The sequence below is a fragment of the Rhinopithecus roxellana genome, chromosome 9, assembly GCF_007565055.1.
Source record: "Rhinopithecus roxellana isolate Shanxi Qingling chromosome 9, ASM756505v1, whole genome shotgun sequence".
Lineage (NCBI taxonomy): Eukaryota > Metazoa > Chordata > Mammalia > Primates > Cercopithecidae > Rhinopithecus > Rhinopithecus roxellana.
Window position 1 is genome coordinate 141619697 of NC_044557.1, and position 16376 is coordinate 141636072.

A 16376-nucleotide genomic window follows, 5' to 3' on the forward strand; every position below is an offset into this window, starting at 1 on the left:
CAAAAAAAAAAAAAAAAAAATTTAAATAAAACACTTTAATTAGAATCTATTTTTATCTGTTTTCTAAATTTATTTAAATGCTTAGCAGGGAGCATAAGGAAAAGCCGTCGGCCTCCAGTACCCATGATGACAGAGGGAGCACTTGAGCCTTACTTTCCCTCCTCTTAAATCAGGGCGTGTTCTGAGATTACAAACCACATGATGAAATCATGCCAAGATTCTGACTCTCCCTTTCCGGTGATGTGACTCATGATTTCTCCTAATATGCTTCAAGCAACTGTTACTTACCACAAAAAATGCAGTTTCCACAGGGCTTTAAAGGATTGAGTTTAGCATGTGTATCATGGGTTATTAAAGTTCACGTGATTCGTGTGAAAATTAACTGTCCTTTTTGCTAGTGCCAAAACAGTGCCTTCTCTGCACACTTTACTTTTTTATAAAGTTATCCCACATGTCCTTAAATATCAAGGGGGAAATTACGGATATTTGTGTGGCAAGTAATGCCAGCAAAGGTCATTTTCATTTTTTAGTCATATAGACGTGAAAATAAGGTTGCTTGACTTTATGGTTTTGGGGAGATTTTTTTTTCCTTACATGATTGTATTTAAACACTTTAAAATAGCCTTCCGGTTTCTGGATTTTGAGAAGCCTGATCTGTTATTGTTGTGGTTGTTGGTGTTTGTAATATTCATTATTGTTTATATATACACAGTTTAGTCTTACTGATTTCAAATGCATTTTGTTACTGCTCAATCCAGTTGGTAACCCTGTTTGCTGGGAGCACTATACTTAACTTTGATTCACCATGGCTGATACCACTGCCATGATCGCTGGGTCTTAAAGAGCTTTGCCTAGCCACTGACAGCCCCGTGGAGGTCATAGTCAGGGCCCCAGGCTGGTTCCAGGGTCAGGCAGCCTATAGAGCTTGAGCATCTCTCTATCTGTGGCTACCCTTGTTGGGTGGGCTCTTAGACTGATGGGGTAGGATATGAAGTGAAAGCCTTCAAATGCAAGTAAGGTAGTTTGGGCTCCTTAATTCCAAACATCCCATGAGTATATCAAGATGAATAAGGACCAGGGGACCTCTGTGACTCGTGGAAGGGCAGGCTGTTTCTGGAAGTAGCTTAGTGGGACCTGGTCTACAATTTATGCACATGCACTGACAGCCTTGCTGTGCCACGTGTCTCACCAAGACCCAGGTGGGAAAGAGCCTCATGTTGCCAACAGGTTGGGTTTCTCTGGCCTGCACCTGATTAATGGGCCCTTTTTCTTTAGGAGTGTCCAGTTGTTTTATTGCTTTATTCTGTTATTGCAGTACTTACTAAAAATTGTTGATAGGGCCCAAAACCCTACAGAAATTCTATGTCTGTAAAAACCAACAAAGGCATTGGACTTGTGTGAATGTAAAGGGTTTTTTTAGTAATAATTTTAAATTTAAATGTCTTAAGTGATCATCAGTGTTCTTTTTACTTATAAAGTTGGATTCTTTTTTAGAATTTATAATAAATAAAAACTGCTGCTTTACCACTGTAAAACATGCTTTCTGATGTGAGTGTATTTTTACAATAAAGTGATATGTAATAATATAGAATGCAGATGTCACCCATACCAAAAGCACACATTTCATACCGACCTAAGTTAAACTCCTTATTTATTTGGAAATCTTTAAAGCTCAGAAATATAAGCAATCTACATTGAAACAATTGAAGAATACTAAGTTGACAGCCTAGGGCCTGCTGTATGACTGACTACCAAGTCCTGTGAGATGAAACAGATGTCTTCACATATCCTCAATCCAATCCTCATGGCACATTCCAAAAAATATCAGTTGCTTTTGAAGCATGCTACCCCAGAGTCACACATCTAGGATCCTGCCACTACAACTGCCATTTAATGAGCCAATCACTTTGACATTGCTTTGATCTGCAAGAAGTTCATCAGTGTTCTTTCCACCAATCATAGCCTTTAATCATTGGTGATCAGTTGTATGTAACTAGGATACCTTTTAAATATGGTGAATAATTATCAACTTTTTACTCTTTGATAGGGAGGGAGAATTCACAGTGGATTTTTAAAATATGTTTCTAAATTGCTTAAAACTACAAATCTCTTGAGTTAGCTTGTTTAATTTTGAAACATTTGTGTATGCAGTTCCTATTGTTTGTAGTAAATTGGAGGGAACATGTTGAATTTAAAAAAACTTTAGTATCAATTTAGAAAGCATTAAAAACCAAGCTAAAATAGCAAACGACTTGCCAAGTAGAAGCCTCAATTTAATTTTTGTTTGATTAGGGTTGCTGTGAGGTAGTGGTGCCCTACCTCTGTTTTGCCACCATGGGATCACGTGAAATTATCCCCCAATAGTTGTCTCTGGGCTGTAGGTCCAGCCAGAAGCTCCTGGAAGTAAGAACATGATCTCCTCAGTGTTTAAAGGACACAGATAGGCTTCCTTTTGGGGCTAAGGGCTCAAAGCCCATGGATTGCCAAGGGATTGTGCTGAGAAGTCCTCATCTGTGTGGAAAGAGTAAATTATTTCATACCATAAACTATCTCAAAAAATTATCAAAGACATACAAAAATAACTCTCACTATCACATTATCTCAGCTTGTCTTTTAAAGTGTGTCAGAGTGGCTGGGCACAGTGGTTCACACCTGTAACCCCAGCACTTTGGGAAGCCAAGGTGGGAGGATTGCTTGAGGCCAGAAGTTCAAGACCAGCCTGGTCAACAAAGCAGAGACTCCAGTCTTTTTTTGATTAGCTGAGTGCCTGTAGTCCCAGCTACTCAGGAGGCTAAGGGGGGAGGATCACTTGAGTCCAGGAGGTTGAGGCTTCAGTGATCCATGATGGCACCATTGCACTCTAGTCTGGGTGACAGAGTGAGACTCTCTCTAAAAGCAAATGAATGAACGTAGATCAAACTGTGAGTGAAACTAGAAAGAGACTCGGCTCAACACTCACTTATGTAAACCTTCCTAGTAACACATTGATAGCCACCTCTTAAATAGTTGTAGGTATCACAGTATCAGATGTCATAAACTGGGTAAAGAGTTGTTATTGCTCTATTAAGACTGGAGCAGTCGAGAGGAAGAGAAACCCACAGGATAGAGACCGCACTACCCAGGAGTAGTGTATATAGCCCAGGGTGGGCCCCAATCTCCAACCCAGTTTCTGAGTTCTGAGTCCCTTAGCCCACAAGTACTACAACATTGTCAAAGTTCAAGATTCTGGGCATCCCCAGTGACTAAGTCTCCAAGTCACCGGAATCTTTCCTACCTGCTCATTGATGTCTGATAGTTTTACGGAAGGACCAACAATTTCACTGCTCTGGTAGAAATCAGGCTTGGCATACCATTGTTCTGAAAACAGAACCATTGACTTTAGTTGGCACACAAGTGTAAATGACTGATAATAGATACTTTTCAAAAAGAGCATTTAGAGCAAATAAAGAGAAGGCAAATAGGCAGAGACAGTTGAAAGAGGAGGGAGGACACTATTAAGAGAAAGAGCAAAGAAAAAAGAGGACAAAGCTCTCAAGTCACAATTTTCCTATTGTACATTTTGGCTTGGAGTGGTCCCTCTTTCCCTTGCCTCTTAGAGGCTCTCACAACTAATGAACAGGCGATGCATCTTTATAACATGCTACATCCTGGATCTAGGAAGGTCATTACTTGTGCTTCATTGGTTTTAAGTAGACTAAGCTTCTGGGATCCTTACCTTACCCTACCCTAAGATGTCTCTTGATGAGTGGCTCTGGGAGTGTCAAAAATGTCTGCCATTTCTATCAGAATGAAGTTTTCAGGGAGTCCCATATTTAAAACCACTAAATTTTATTACTGCTAAAACCTGGAAGCATTGATTTTCGTTGTGGGAAGTCAGGGGCCCTGAACGGAGGGACCAGCTGGAGCTGTGGCAGAAGAACATAAATTGTGAAGATTTCATGGACATTTATCAGTTCCCAAATAATACTTTTATAATTTCTTATGCCTGTCTTTACTTTAATCTCTTAATCCTGTTATCTTCATAAGCTGAGGATGTACATCACCTCAGGACCACTGTGATAACTGTGTTAACTGCACAAATTTATTGTAAAATATGTGTTTGAACAATATGAAATCAGTGCACCTTGAAAAAGAACAGAATTTTTAGGGAACAAGGGAAGTCAACCATAAAGTCTGACTGCCTGCAGGGTTGAGCAAAAAGAGCCATACTTTTCATCTTGCAGACAGCTTATAAACAGACGTGCAAGTAGGAGAGATATCACTAAATTCTTTTCCTAGCAAGGAAAAAGGGAAACTAATGCATTCCTGGGGGGAGGTCTATAAATGGCCACTCTGGGAGTGTCTGTCTTATGTGGTTGAGGTAAGGATTGAGAGATGCCCTAGTCTCCTGCAATACCCTCAGGCTTACTAGGGTGTGGAAAAAAGTCCACCCTGGTAAATTTGTGGTCAGACCAGTTCTCTGCTCTTGAACCCTGTTTTCTGTTTAAGATGTTTATCAAGACAATATGTGCACGGCTGATCATAGACCCTTATCAGTCGTTCTGCTTTTGCCCTTTGCCTTGTGATCTTTGTTGGATCCTTATCAGTAGTTCTGCTTTTGCCCTTTGTCCTGTTCCCTCAGAAGCATGTGATCTTTGTTCTGCTTTCTGCCCTTTGAAGCATGTGATCTTTGTACCTACTCTCTGTTCTTACACCTCCTCCCCTTTTGAAACCCTTAATAAAAAAACTTGCTGGTTTGAGGCTCAGGTAGGCATCACGGTACTACCAATATGTGATGTCACCCCCAGCGGCCCAATTGTAAAATTCCTCTTTGCACTCTTTCTCTTTATTTATCAGCCAGCTGACACTTACGGAAAATAAAAAGAACCTATGTTGAAATATTGGGGGCGAGTTCCCCCAATAGATTTTTGTGAAAAAAAAAATCGTCTTGGTTGTATGTCTGTAGTTAACAAAGACTAGTTAAAGAAGTTACATGTCCTTATCTTGGGGATGGAGAAGGGATGCCCAAAATGTTGGCTGATTTTTTCTTACCTAACAAATTCCTAATGGTATTCACCACTTCAAAGGGGCGTATAAAAAGCACGGAAGGCAATGGAGTAGGGAGATTTTGTGGGTAGGCATAGAAAACTACCATTAATTAAAATAGACAATGAAAATGGCCAGGCACGGTGGCTGACACCTGTAATCCCAGCACTTGGGGAGGCTAAGGCAGGAGGATCACTTGAGGTCAGGAGTTTGAGACCAGCCTGGCCAACGTAGTGAAACCCCAGCTCTACTGAAAATATAAAAATTAGCCAGCCATGGTGGTGCACACCTGTAGTCCCAGCTACACAGGAGGCTGAGGCAGGAGAATCACTTGAACCCAAGAGGTGGAGGTTGCAGTGAGCTGAGAATGTGCCAGTGTACTCCAGCCTAAGCGACAGAGTGAGACTTATCTAACAAAAAAGAAAAGGAAAAGAAAAGAAAAGAAAAGAAAAGAAAAGAAAAGGAAAGAAAAGAAAAGAAAAGAAAAGAAAAGAAAAAAGAAAAGTGAATGTTACAGGTAATGTGATCATTTATCTAAAAACCCAAGAGAGCAACTGAAAACTATTTAGGCTACTAAGAAGGTCCATTAAGGTGACCAGATACAAGCTAAACATACAAAAAAATTCATCAGGCCTTGGGAAAGCAGGCTTCAAGGTGTATTTGATTTAGAGCTGCAAGATAATGCTTATTTTAATTGGCTAACATTATAGTAATTGTTGGAAAAGGAATGGAAAAGATCAACACAACAGATTCTAATAATAAAATTCTTTCTCACCCTAGAGACAAAGCACGTGGATTTTTATAGTGAAATAAGACCCATGAAAAATACAGCTTTGGCAGTTTTCGTTTTCAAATTTAAAATCATCTTGAGATTGTCTCATTCAAGGATAATAAGCCTTGTGATGAAATAGCTACATGTCTCGGGAAGCCCCTATACTTCTTATGAATTCTGTTCCCATCCTAATACAGACCCCTGTATTAGTTTGCTGGAGCTACCATAACAAAGAGCCACAGACTGGGTGGTTTAAAGAACAGAAATGTATTATCTTATAGTTCTGAATGGTAGAAATCTGAGAGCAAGGTGGCAGAAGAATGGGTATTCTCTGAGGCCTCTCTCCTTTGCTTTTATTTATTTATTATTTATTATTTATTTTGAGACAGAGTCTCTTTCTATCGCCCAGGCTAGAGTGCAGTGGCACCATCTCAGCTCACTGCAACCTCGTTTCCCAGGATCAGATGACTCTGGCGCCTCAGCCTCTCAAGAAGAATCTCTAAGTGGCAAGAGAAAGAGGCACCACTCTAAGCTAAATGTAGCTGAGCCAGGGCAGTGAAGCTTGACAAAGATGGCATAAGAGAGGCGGACCTGACACATGCACAGTTATCATGGAGGGGAGACTGGGACCAAGAGGAGTAATCTAGACCCAACCCCAGGCTCCAACACAGAGTGAGAGTGAAGCAGTCATTTCACGGGGTCAGAATGAAAAGAAATCTCAAGATGGGGCAACTTACGCAGATTTACCCTCTCCTGTGTGCACCCTCCAAGTCCTTTGCTCAGAATTCTCCCCAGAACATGACACGCCACATTGTAGTGGTCTAAATGCTTGTCCACTCCTTAAAAGCAGCCATAATAGATGATGTCTTAACCTTCATAGCCATAAGGTTAATCACATAGCAAACTCCCGTTGAAATAATCGTGTAGTTCCTTCTCTTAATAAACAAGAGATGCTAAAACCCAGAAGGTTAAGTGAATTGTGAGAGGCTTTCAGAGTTTGCGCCAGTGTCAAGATCTGAATTTTGGTCTTTATTCCCAGGCAATTGTTCTCTGCATCACAAGGCGAGTGGCAAAGCTCGGGCTAGCGCTGGCAACAGAATGTAGAATTCTTGGTTCCTCCTGCAGAAGTGACTGAGAAGCATTAGTTTATTATAAATGTCAGCACTTCTTTCCTTGGGTGTTGAGGGACAAATCCCTTACCTGATACTCAGAATTGATCTCTGTTTAATAGCAGTGTCTGGTACTGAAGATCACAATGAGATGGGCTGCTTCTCACCAGGGGGAGCACACACCGGCATCTGCCCCGCTAGCAAACTGCTTTGATCACGTGAGTCTGCAAGCTCAGAAAGGCAGGATGGCTCTCTGCAGAGGAGCTCGTGAAAGCCTGAGTCCTCTGCCCCACTGTTACCTGACAGAGTTGTCCAGGTTCTTGGCCTGTTGAACAAAGACTTGAACAAAATGCACAGAGTAACAAAATAAAGAAGCAAGGAAAAACAAAGCAACAGAAGGGAGGAAGGAAAGCGTAGATTTATAGAAGACAATTCAGAGTGCGCTGCAGCAAGCCGATGCTCCCCAGGGATTTTATGAAGCGAAAAGAACTTGGCAACACCCCTGGGTTCCCTTTAGAGGCCTCCAACTGGTTACACCCTACGAAGGATTGGCCTGCCACCAATCAGAGGCTAAAGTGGAAACTTCTGCCTTGTTATCAGAGGAGCGAGGATGCGGCCTGTGCGCCGCCTAATCGTGCCTAGAACTGTCTGCACCTGCTGATCTTTTGCTTCTGCGAACTGGCTGCACCTGCTGTTCTCCTGCTTATACCCTAGCCCGTGCTTACCCTAATTCCCTATTCTCCTGCCTCACCACCACAGCCCAAGTTGTCTGCGCAGTCTCATTTTCCACGTTATTCCTGTAATGATTCCGTCCTCTCACCGCCACCAGCAGTTATGGGGCTGGATGCAGAGCCCAACTCTGGCCACAGAGGAGCAGCAAGAACCCAGGGCAACGGTCCTGTGAGTGGAATGCACGTTGGAAAGAGAAACGGAATGAACAGAAATACTTAGGAAGCACTTTTTACAGAGGACTCAGGCTGTGCCTGAGGAGGTGGGGCGAGGGCCGGTGACATTTGGACACTCGTGGTTAAACGTGATCCTGTCAGCACCCGCTGGTCCTTCTTGAACTTGATAACCTCGGTGAAGACGCCCAGCGTTGGAGAAATTCAAGGGATGGCTGTTGTAATTCACATTTCGCCCTTAGCCTTTCCTCTTCGCGCTGGGAAGAAGCGCTGAGCACCGCGGCTCCGCCAGGGGGCAGGAGAAGTCACATTACACAGGGAATTTTTTAAAAAAATTTCCCAACTTTTCCCCCAAACTGTGTTCCTCCTCAAGAAACCGAATCCTCCCGCTGCAGCGTCCCAGGAGCCCGCCCCTCGCTCGCCGCCTCCCCTGCGCCCCAGCCCCGCGCAGCCGCCGCGCTCCTACGCGCCGAGGTCCGAGGTTCGCGAGATGAAGGTCTGGCTGCTGCTTGGTCTACTGCTGGTGCACGAAGCGCTGGAGAATGGTAAGTGACTCTGGGCGCGGGGCCGCCTAGCTTGTGCCCTGAATGTACCCGGGACCCGAAGCCCCCGCCGCCCTGCTGCCAGCTCTTGCTCTAACGTTCGGCCTTCGGTGGCTCAGTCCCCGCGCGACTGCCTGCCCGGTGCACCTGCCGCCTTCTAGTGGGGTCGCCTTTCCTCCCACTCTTTCCCTTCCCGGAGAGCTCTCTAGGGGAGATGGCAGCTACCCCGACCCTTAGGAGCCCACCAGGACCGCTCTAAGCCCCCCCACCTCCGGGCGAATCAAGCATCCCTAGCCAGCGCCTGGTCCAGCCCCCAGTGTCAACGTGTCGGTCTGGGAGGTGGCGCGGGAGCCTCGGATCGCTTCCACTTCCCAGCCGCGTGGCCGAGACCTCTGCTGCTGAAAGCGGGTGCCACCTAAGCACGGCAGTCGCTGATTCCGTTGTAGAGTTCCGGGTGACCTCCCCCACCCCTCGCAGTCCTGGGTGAGTTTCGTCTACCACTTTGGGACTGAATCCTGCAAGATCTGCCTAGATCTTCGAACAAAAATGTCAGTGTATGAAACTTCAACACGAATCAAAACCCCATGGCTTGTTATATTTATCTAATTGGATGAGAAAGGGTGAAGAAAATGCTTTTTTTTTTTTTTTGGTACAGCGTATGAGACCGTGACCGCTGCGCGTTTTTGAATCTCTACCTGCCCTGGGTCCACCCTGTCGTGCACACTCGTGACCACAGGGTCAGGTGTCGTTTTTCTGTGTCTGGGTGTGTGTTACTGTGGTGTGTATTATACATTATTGTTAGCGTTTAAGTGTTTTGTTTGTTCTATTCACTCCGTGGGTGTTATTTGTACAGTACATGTTTCATCTGGGTACATCCTGGTATCCTCAAGCCTCTCTTGGAATTGCTGGGCTACAGCACAATTTTTGCTTAGATTTAGTGGAAAAGTAGCTTTTGCTGTTATGCAACTTCATGCTGGAGCCAGCTCAACCTGGGTCATTTTTATCCATTCCTTCATCCTGATGAGTTCCTTTCTTTTCTAGGAAACTACAACATTTGCCAAGAAAATCCTGCATTGTAGTTTCCAAAATCCAAGATAGTTGCGGGACTTGAAGTTGAGAATGAGGATCCTTCAGCCTGGAGCCTTGCTTAATAAAACATAGGCAGAGCTTCTATTGGAGAGTAACACTTAATTCTGCCCAGAGAGAAGTTGGCATGAGTTCAGTTTGTAAAATGCAATATTAAAATGCTCCTGGCAGGCCCTTGTATGCCACTGCTGAAAAAGCGGAAATGTAATTTGTAGTATCATTTTTTGAATAGGACAGGAGATGGCCAGGCAAAATATTTTCAAATCAGCCATTCCTTTGTTTATACCCAGCTTGCCGGTCTTAGAGGCTCAGGAAGTGGCTTCCATTCTCCCTCCCGGATCTCGCCCAGCTCTTGTGAGTTTATTACAAACATCTGCCTAAATAAATTACCATTTCTTTAAGTGTAATCCATACACACAATAAGCATTTATGAGAATTGGAGAAAGCAGAATACAGACTGTAAGAAATCGTTCATAAATTTCAGGTGATAATAGCACTGAGATTTTGTTTATAAAAGTACATACATCTGACCGGCACAGTGCCTCATGCCTGTAATCCCAGCACTTTGGGAGGCCGAGGCAGGTGGATCACAAGGTCAGGAGTTCAAGACCAGGCTGGCCAAGATGGTGAAACCTCGTCTCTACTAAAAAGACAAAAATTAGCTGGGTGTGGTAGTGGGTGTGTGTAGTCCCAGCTGCTTGGGAGGTTGAGGCAGAGAACTGCTTGAACCCGGGAGGCAGAGGTTGCAGTGAGCTGAGATCGCACCACTGCACTCCAGCCAGGCAACAGAGTGAGACTCCATCTCAAAAAAATGAAAATAAAAATGAAAGTACACATATCTATAATGTATGGACCATTTATGGATGCAATAGTGAACACATAGTGCCTCATTAAGTTATGTAACCGTTTGGCTAAACCTAGTAAGAATGGTTTTTGGTTTTTAGTTGTGTTGTGAGTTGTGGCCAGGAGCTACTAAGGAGAGTGGATTACACAGGAGGTCCTTCCAGTACTGGTTTCTGATTGGCAGGTTGGGAATATCCTGCCTTCAGGGCCATCCCAAAGCACAAACTACAGACACAAGGCCCACGACTCAACTGTGTCACTGCCTTTTAGCTTTTCTGATCACATCTAAAAGATAGTTGTTGTTGTTGTTGTTATTATTATTATTATTATTATTATTATTATTTGAGATGGAGTCTTGCTCTGTCACCCAGGCCGGGGTGCTGTGGCACAATCTCAGCTCACTGTAACTTCCACTTCCCAGATCACGCAATTCTCATGCCTCAGCCTCCTGAGTAGCTGGGACTACAGACATGCGCCACCATGCCCAGCTAATTTTTATATGTTTAGTGGACACAGTGTTTCGCCATGTTGGCCAGGCTGGTATCAAATTCCTGACCTCAAGTGATCCACCCACCTTGGCATCCCAAAGTGCTGGGATTACAGGTGTGAGCCACCACACCTAGCCAAAGACAGCCTTCTAAGAGAAAAAGACTTCCCTACAAGTGTGTATGGGGGCGAACATCTGGCCTGACCCAGTGGAGTTTGCTGTTCCCAATTACAAAATTTTTTATATTTTTGGAAGTAATGTTCTTTCTCCTCATGAAGAGGGGTAGCTGGAAGGGCATGTAATATTCCGTGGCATAAAACTGAGGGATGAAAACAGGTAATAATCCAAGATTCCACCTTGAGACGTCAATCATAGCACCTGATTTTCAGCATTTATATGGAATACATGCCACAGAGTTTATTAATAGGCTGCTTCTATTTTCACATTAAAAAGTATAAAATCACAAGTATTTCCTGACTTTTGATTACCTACATATTTTTATTGAATGTCAGGAGCAAACACTGAAGTGTTAATATTGATTTGTCACTGCTGTTTTGTTGAACAACATGAGAACCTTGATCCATGCTAATCTGATCTTCAGTAATCTGGGTTTATTTTGTATCTGGTGAAAGGGGTTTCTTTCTGGGAGGACTAAAGACATTCATTATGGTCTGAGGGCAATATAGCCAGATCTCTAAGAAGGTAAGGATAGAGACACAATGAGGATGATTCTCTAACCAGGAGCCTTTGACACTTTCATTATTCTTGAGAAAAAAACAGTAAAAATTAGTACAGAAATATTTTAATGAAAAAAGAATTCCAAAGTTCCTTATTGTTTATGAATGCAAATAATGAATGCTTTGAAGCATTCAGTATCTTGGCCGGCATGTTTGACATACAAAAAACAATTTCTGATCCTTAAAACTCAGAAAGAGAAAAGTTTGAGGGCATAAGAGAGATGCAGTGGTCAGAGGATTGATGGTTTACAAACCTAAACAAGGTTCTAAAACCCTTTCTTTGTGGTGCTCATAATCGAATGGAGAGGAAAGCTAAAGAAGATACAATTTAAGGAAGTGGTAAGTGGCATCGAGAATCATTAATCAGGGTCTATTAGGTTCTTAGGGCTGCCATAACAAAGTACCATTGAATAGGAGGTTTAAAACCACAGAAGTTTGTTTGCTCATGGTCCAGAGGCTTGAAGTCCAGAGTCAGTGTCAGCTTCTAAGAGGCTGGGTAGAATCCTTCCGTGCCTCCACTAGCTTCTGGTTGTGGTCAGCAATCCCTTGGCATTTTTTGGCTTGCAGCTGTATCACTCCAGTCTCTGCCTCTGTTGCCATGTGACCATCTTCTCCCTGTGTCTGTCTGTACATGGCATATTCGTGTGTGTGTGTGTGTCTGTCTGTCTGTCTGTCTCCTAAGAACGTCAGTTCTATTGGAGGAGAGCCTACCCTAATGACCTCATGCTAACTTGATTGCATTTGCAAAGACTCCGTTCCCGAATGAGGTTATATTCAGATACCTGGGAGTTAGGACTTGAGCATATCTTTTTAGGGGACACAATTCAACCAGTAAGACAGGGTGAGACATGGAGAGGACTGAGGCTGGGTGTGAGGACGCTGTTTGGATGGATAGCCATAAGCCTGCCTGAAGCAAGGAAGCAAACCCCAGAGGTGGCTGAAAACAAAGTTGTGCGCTCCAGGGGTGCCACAAGTGCGACAGCTTCAAGATGGGCTTGTACCGGTTGCCAGTGTGGCTGTGGCTGTGATATGTGGGACAGGAAATGGCCAAGCCTTGTAGGGCGTGGGAAGATTTAGGGCTTGCTTCTAGATGAGATGAAAATCACTGGCGGCTTCTGAATGGAGAAGTACCTGTAATTTGATTTATGTTTTCAAAGGCAGGTGCTATGGTTTGTATATGACTTGTCCCCACCACAACTTATGTTGAATTTTGATCCCCCATGTGGTGGTGGTGGGAGGTAGGGCCTCGTGGGAGGTGTTTGGGCCTTGGGGGTAGTTCTTTCATGAATAGATTAATGCCTTCCCTTGGGGATGTGTGCATTCTCTATTATTACCAGCAAGAACTGCTTGTTAAAGAGATTCTGGTCCCTCCTCCTCCCACCCCACCAGGTTATCTCTGCACTGCTGGTTATCCTTGCCCTCTGCCCTGAGTGGAAGCAGCCTGAGGCCTTCATTTGAAGCAGACATTGGTTCCATGCTTCTTGTACAGCCTGTAGAACGATGAGCCAAATAAACCTCTTTTCTTTATAAACAACCTAGCCCTAGGTATTCCTCTATAGTAATGCAAAATGAACTAATGCAGAAAATTGGTACCAAGGAGTGGGATGTTGCTTAAAGATACCTGAAAGTGTGGAAGCAGATTTGGAACTTGGTACTGGGCAGAGAATTGGAAGAGTTTGGAAGGCTCAGAAGAAAACAGGAAGAGGAGGGAAAGTTTGGAATTTCTTGGAGATTGGTTATATGGTTGTGATTAAACTGTTGATAGAAATATAGACAGTAAAGTTGATGCTGATGAAGTCTCAAATGGAAACAGATAACTTATTGGTAACTGGAGAAAAGTCACCCATGTTAGGCCTTAGCAAAGAACTTGGCTGCATTGTGTCCATGCCCTAGGGATTTGTGGAAGGCCAGACTTAAGAGTGATGTCCTGGGATATCCAAAAGAAGAAATATCTAAGCAGCAAAGTGCTCTAGTAGTGGTAGGTGTGGCTGGTTTTAAAAGCTTAGTATTGGCCCGGCGTGGTGGCTCACGTCTATAATAGCAGCACTTTGGGAGGCTGAGGCAGGTGGATCACGAGGTCAGGAGATCCAGACCAGCCTGGCCAACATGGTGAAACCCTGTCTCTACTAAAATACAAAAAATTAGCCAGGTGTGGTGGTGTGCGCCTTTAGTCCCAGCTACTTGGGAGGCTGAGGCAGGGGAATTGCTTGAACTCGGGAGGCAGAGCTTGCAGTGAGCTGAGATTATGCCATTGCACTCCAGCCTGGTGACAGAGTTAGACTCCGTCTCAAAAAAAAAAAAAACCAAAAAGGTTAGGCTCAAGATCAATTGCAGCAGCAAAGGAATGACCTAAAGGTAGAATTTATTATGGAAAGGGAAGCAGAGAGTAAAAGTTTGGAAAATCTGAAGGCTGGCCATGTGGCAGAGAATGAAAGAGCATTTTTGGGAGAAGAATCCAGGGGTACAGCTGAGAGACTGTTTGCTAAAGTAATTAGCATGACTAAAAGATAATCATGTGCTAGTAGTCAAGAAAATAAGAGAAAGGCCTTGAAGCCATTTTGGAAATCTTTAAGGAGCCCCTCGCATCACAGGCCCAGAGACTCGGGAGAATAGAGTGGTTTTGGGGGGCAGCCCCTGCTGCCCTCCTGCCCTGCACCGCCTCAGGATGCTCCTGCCCCTATCCCAGGTGCACCAGCCCTAGCCTTGACTTAAAAGGCCCCAGGTGTGGCTCCAGATGCTGCTCCAGAGGGCACAAGCCTTGGAGGCTTCCACATGTCAAGTCTGCATGTGCCCAGAATGCAAGAGTGATGGAGGCTTAGCTTCCACCTAGATTTCAGAGGGTGTATCAGAAAGCCTGAGTGTGTGGGCAGAAGCCTGCTACAGGGGCAGAGCTACCATAGAAAGTCCCCCACGGGGCACTGCCTAGGGGAGCCATGGTGACGGGGCTGATGTGGGGATCCCAGAATTAGAGAGCCACTAGCAGTATGCACCCTCAGCTTGGAAAAGACACAGACATTCGCCTCCAACCTATCAGATCAGCCATGTGGGCTTCACACAGCAAAGTTATAGGGGTGGGGACGGCCAAGGCTTGTTTTTGATTTTCCAGGCTCGTAGCTGTAAGGAACTTGTGTCAAGTCTCAGATGAAACTTTGGACTTTTGAGTTGATGCTGGAACAAGTTAAGATTTGGGGGACTATTGGGAAGGGATGCTTGTGGTTTGCAGTCTTTGAAAGACATGGGTTTTGGGGGGCCAGAGGTGCAATGCTATGGTTTGGCTATTTGACCTCCTCAAACCTCATGTTGAAATTTGATCCGCAGTGTTAGGGGTGGGGCCTAATGGGAGGTGTTTGAGTCATGGGGGCGGATCCCTGATGAATAGCTTGTTGCCCTCCCCGAGGTAATAGAACTAATAGCGTGAGTTTTTGCTCTATTAATTCACGTAACAGCTGGTTAAAAGGAGGCTGGCACCTCCCCCTCTCTTGCTTCTTCTCTCTCCATGTGATCTCTGCATACACCCATTCTCCTTCACCTCTCCCACCAGTGGAAGCAGCCTGAGGCCCTCGCCAGATGCCCTGTCTTGAATCTTCTGGCCAGCAGAACTGTGAGCTCCCTAAACCTCTTTCCTGCATAAATGATTCAGCCTCAGCTATCCCTTTATAGCAACACAGATGGCTGAAGGAGTGATACAGTGGAGGCCAGGGGCTGCTTAGGAGATAGTATAAATGTCTGAACGGTACATGGCTTGGCCCACGGTGGTGTCAGTGGATGGAAGGAAAAGAGGCTGGGTTCAGGGTATATTTCAAGATGAAGTCAAAAGAATTTGTTGCTGGATTGGAGAGGAAAATTTTTAAAAAGTGAGACTTGGAGGTTTTTGTCCTGAGCAATTGTCATTTGCTGATAAAGGGAGCGTGAGGGAAGCATTGAGAGGTCAGACATGCTAACTTTGAGATGCTAAATTTTGGACATGCTAACTTTGACATGCCTACTCGTCTTTCAAGTGACCGTGCTGAATAAGCAACAGGATATTGAGATCCAGAGTGTAGAGGCGGGGTCAGGATGGGAGCTAGGGCAACTTTCAGCATATAAATGCTGCAAGGGTCACGGAACTGTGTGAGGTCACTTAGAGAGTGAAAGGTAGTTAGAGAGGAGTGACCAGGCAGGTAAGGAAAATGAGGAAGAGCTGCCAGAGACTGGCGAGTTGTCGGTGACACAGGAGGAAAACCAAGGCAGCAGAGGGTCCCGCGAGCCATGTGAATCGAGTTGTTCAAGAAGAGCGTCATCAGCTGTGTTCTAACAGGTGTTCTGGAAAATACTTCAAATTGAGGTCTTTATCCTGGCATCGAAGGATCTCATTCTCAGAAAGTGCTATTTGTTTTTTAAATGATACTTTAAACAGTGGTAGTGTTACCGGAAAGGGGTCCTGATGCAGACCGCAAGAAAGAGTTCTTAGATCCCGTGCAAGAAAGAATTCGGAGAGAGTCCCTAAAGTGAAAGCCAATTTACTAAGAAAGTAAAGGCATAAAAGAATAGCTTCTCCCTAGGCAGAGCAGCGGCATGGTCTGCTCAGCTCCTTATACTTACTGTTACTTCTGGATTATACGCTAAACAAGGGGTGGATTATTCATGAGTTTTCAGGAAAGGATGGGAAATTCCTGGAACTGAGGGTTCCTCTCTTTTTTAGACCATATAGGGTAACTTCATGATGTTGCCATGGCTTTTGTAAACCGTCATGGCGCTGGTGGGAGTGTCTTCTAGCATGCTAATGCATTATAATTAGCATATAAGGATCAGTGAGGATGACTACAGGTCATGTTCGTCGCCATCTTGGTTTTGGTGGGATTTGGCCAGCTTCTTTACCGCAACCTGTTTTACC

The 16376-nt window shown here is 44.4% G+C and overlaps 1 protein-coding gene across 1 annotated transcript in view; it reads left to right on the forward strand.

Moving 5' to 3' along the window:
* Positions 1-8164: 8164 nt before the first annotated feature.
* Positions 8165-16376, forward strand: part of PDGFRL (platelet derived growth factor receptor like) — a 68174-nt gene continuing 59962 nt past the window's right edge. The window contains exon 1 of the mRNA XM_010374477.2: positions 8165-8353. Coding sequence (XP_010372779.2) covers positions 8299-8353 — 55 coding nt within the window. The 5' untranslated portion in view covers positions 8165-8298. The remainder of the gene's footprint in view (positions 8354-16376) is intronic.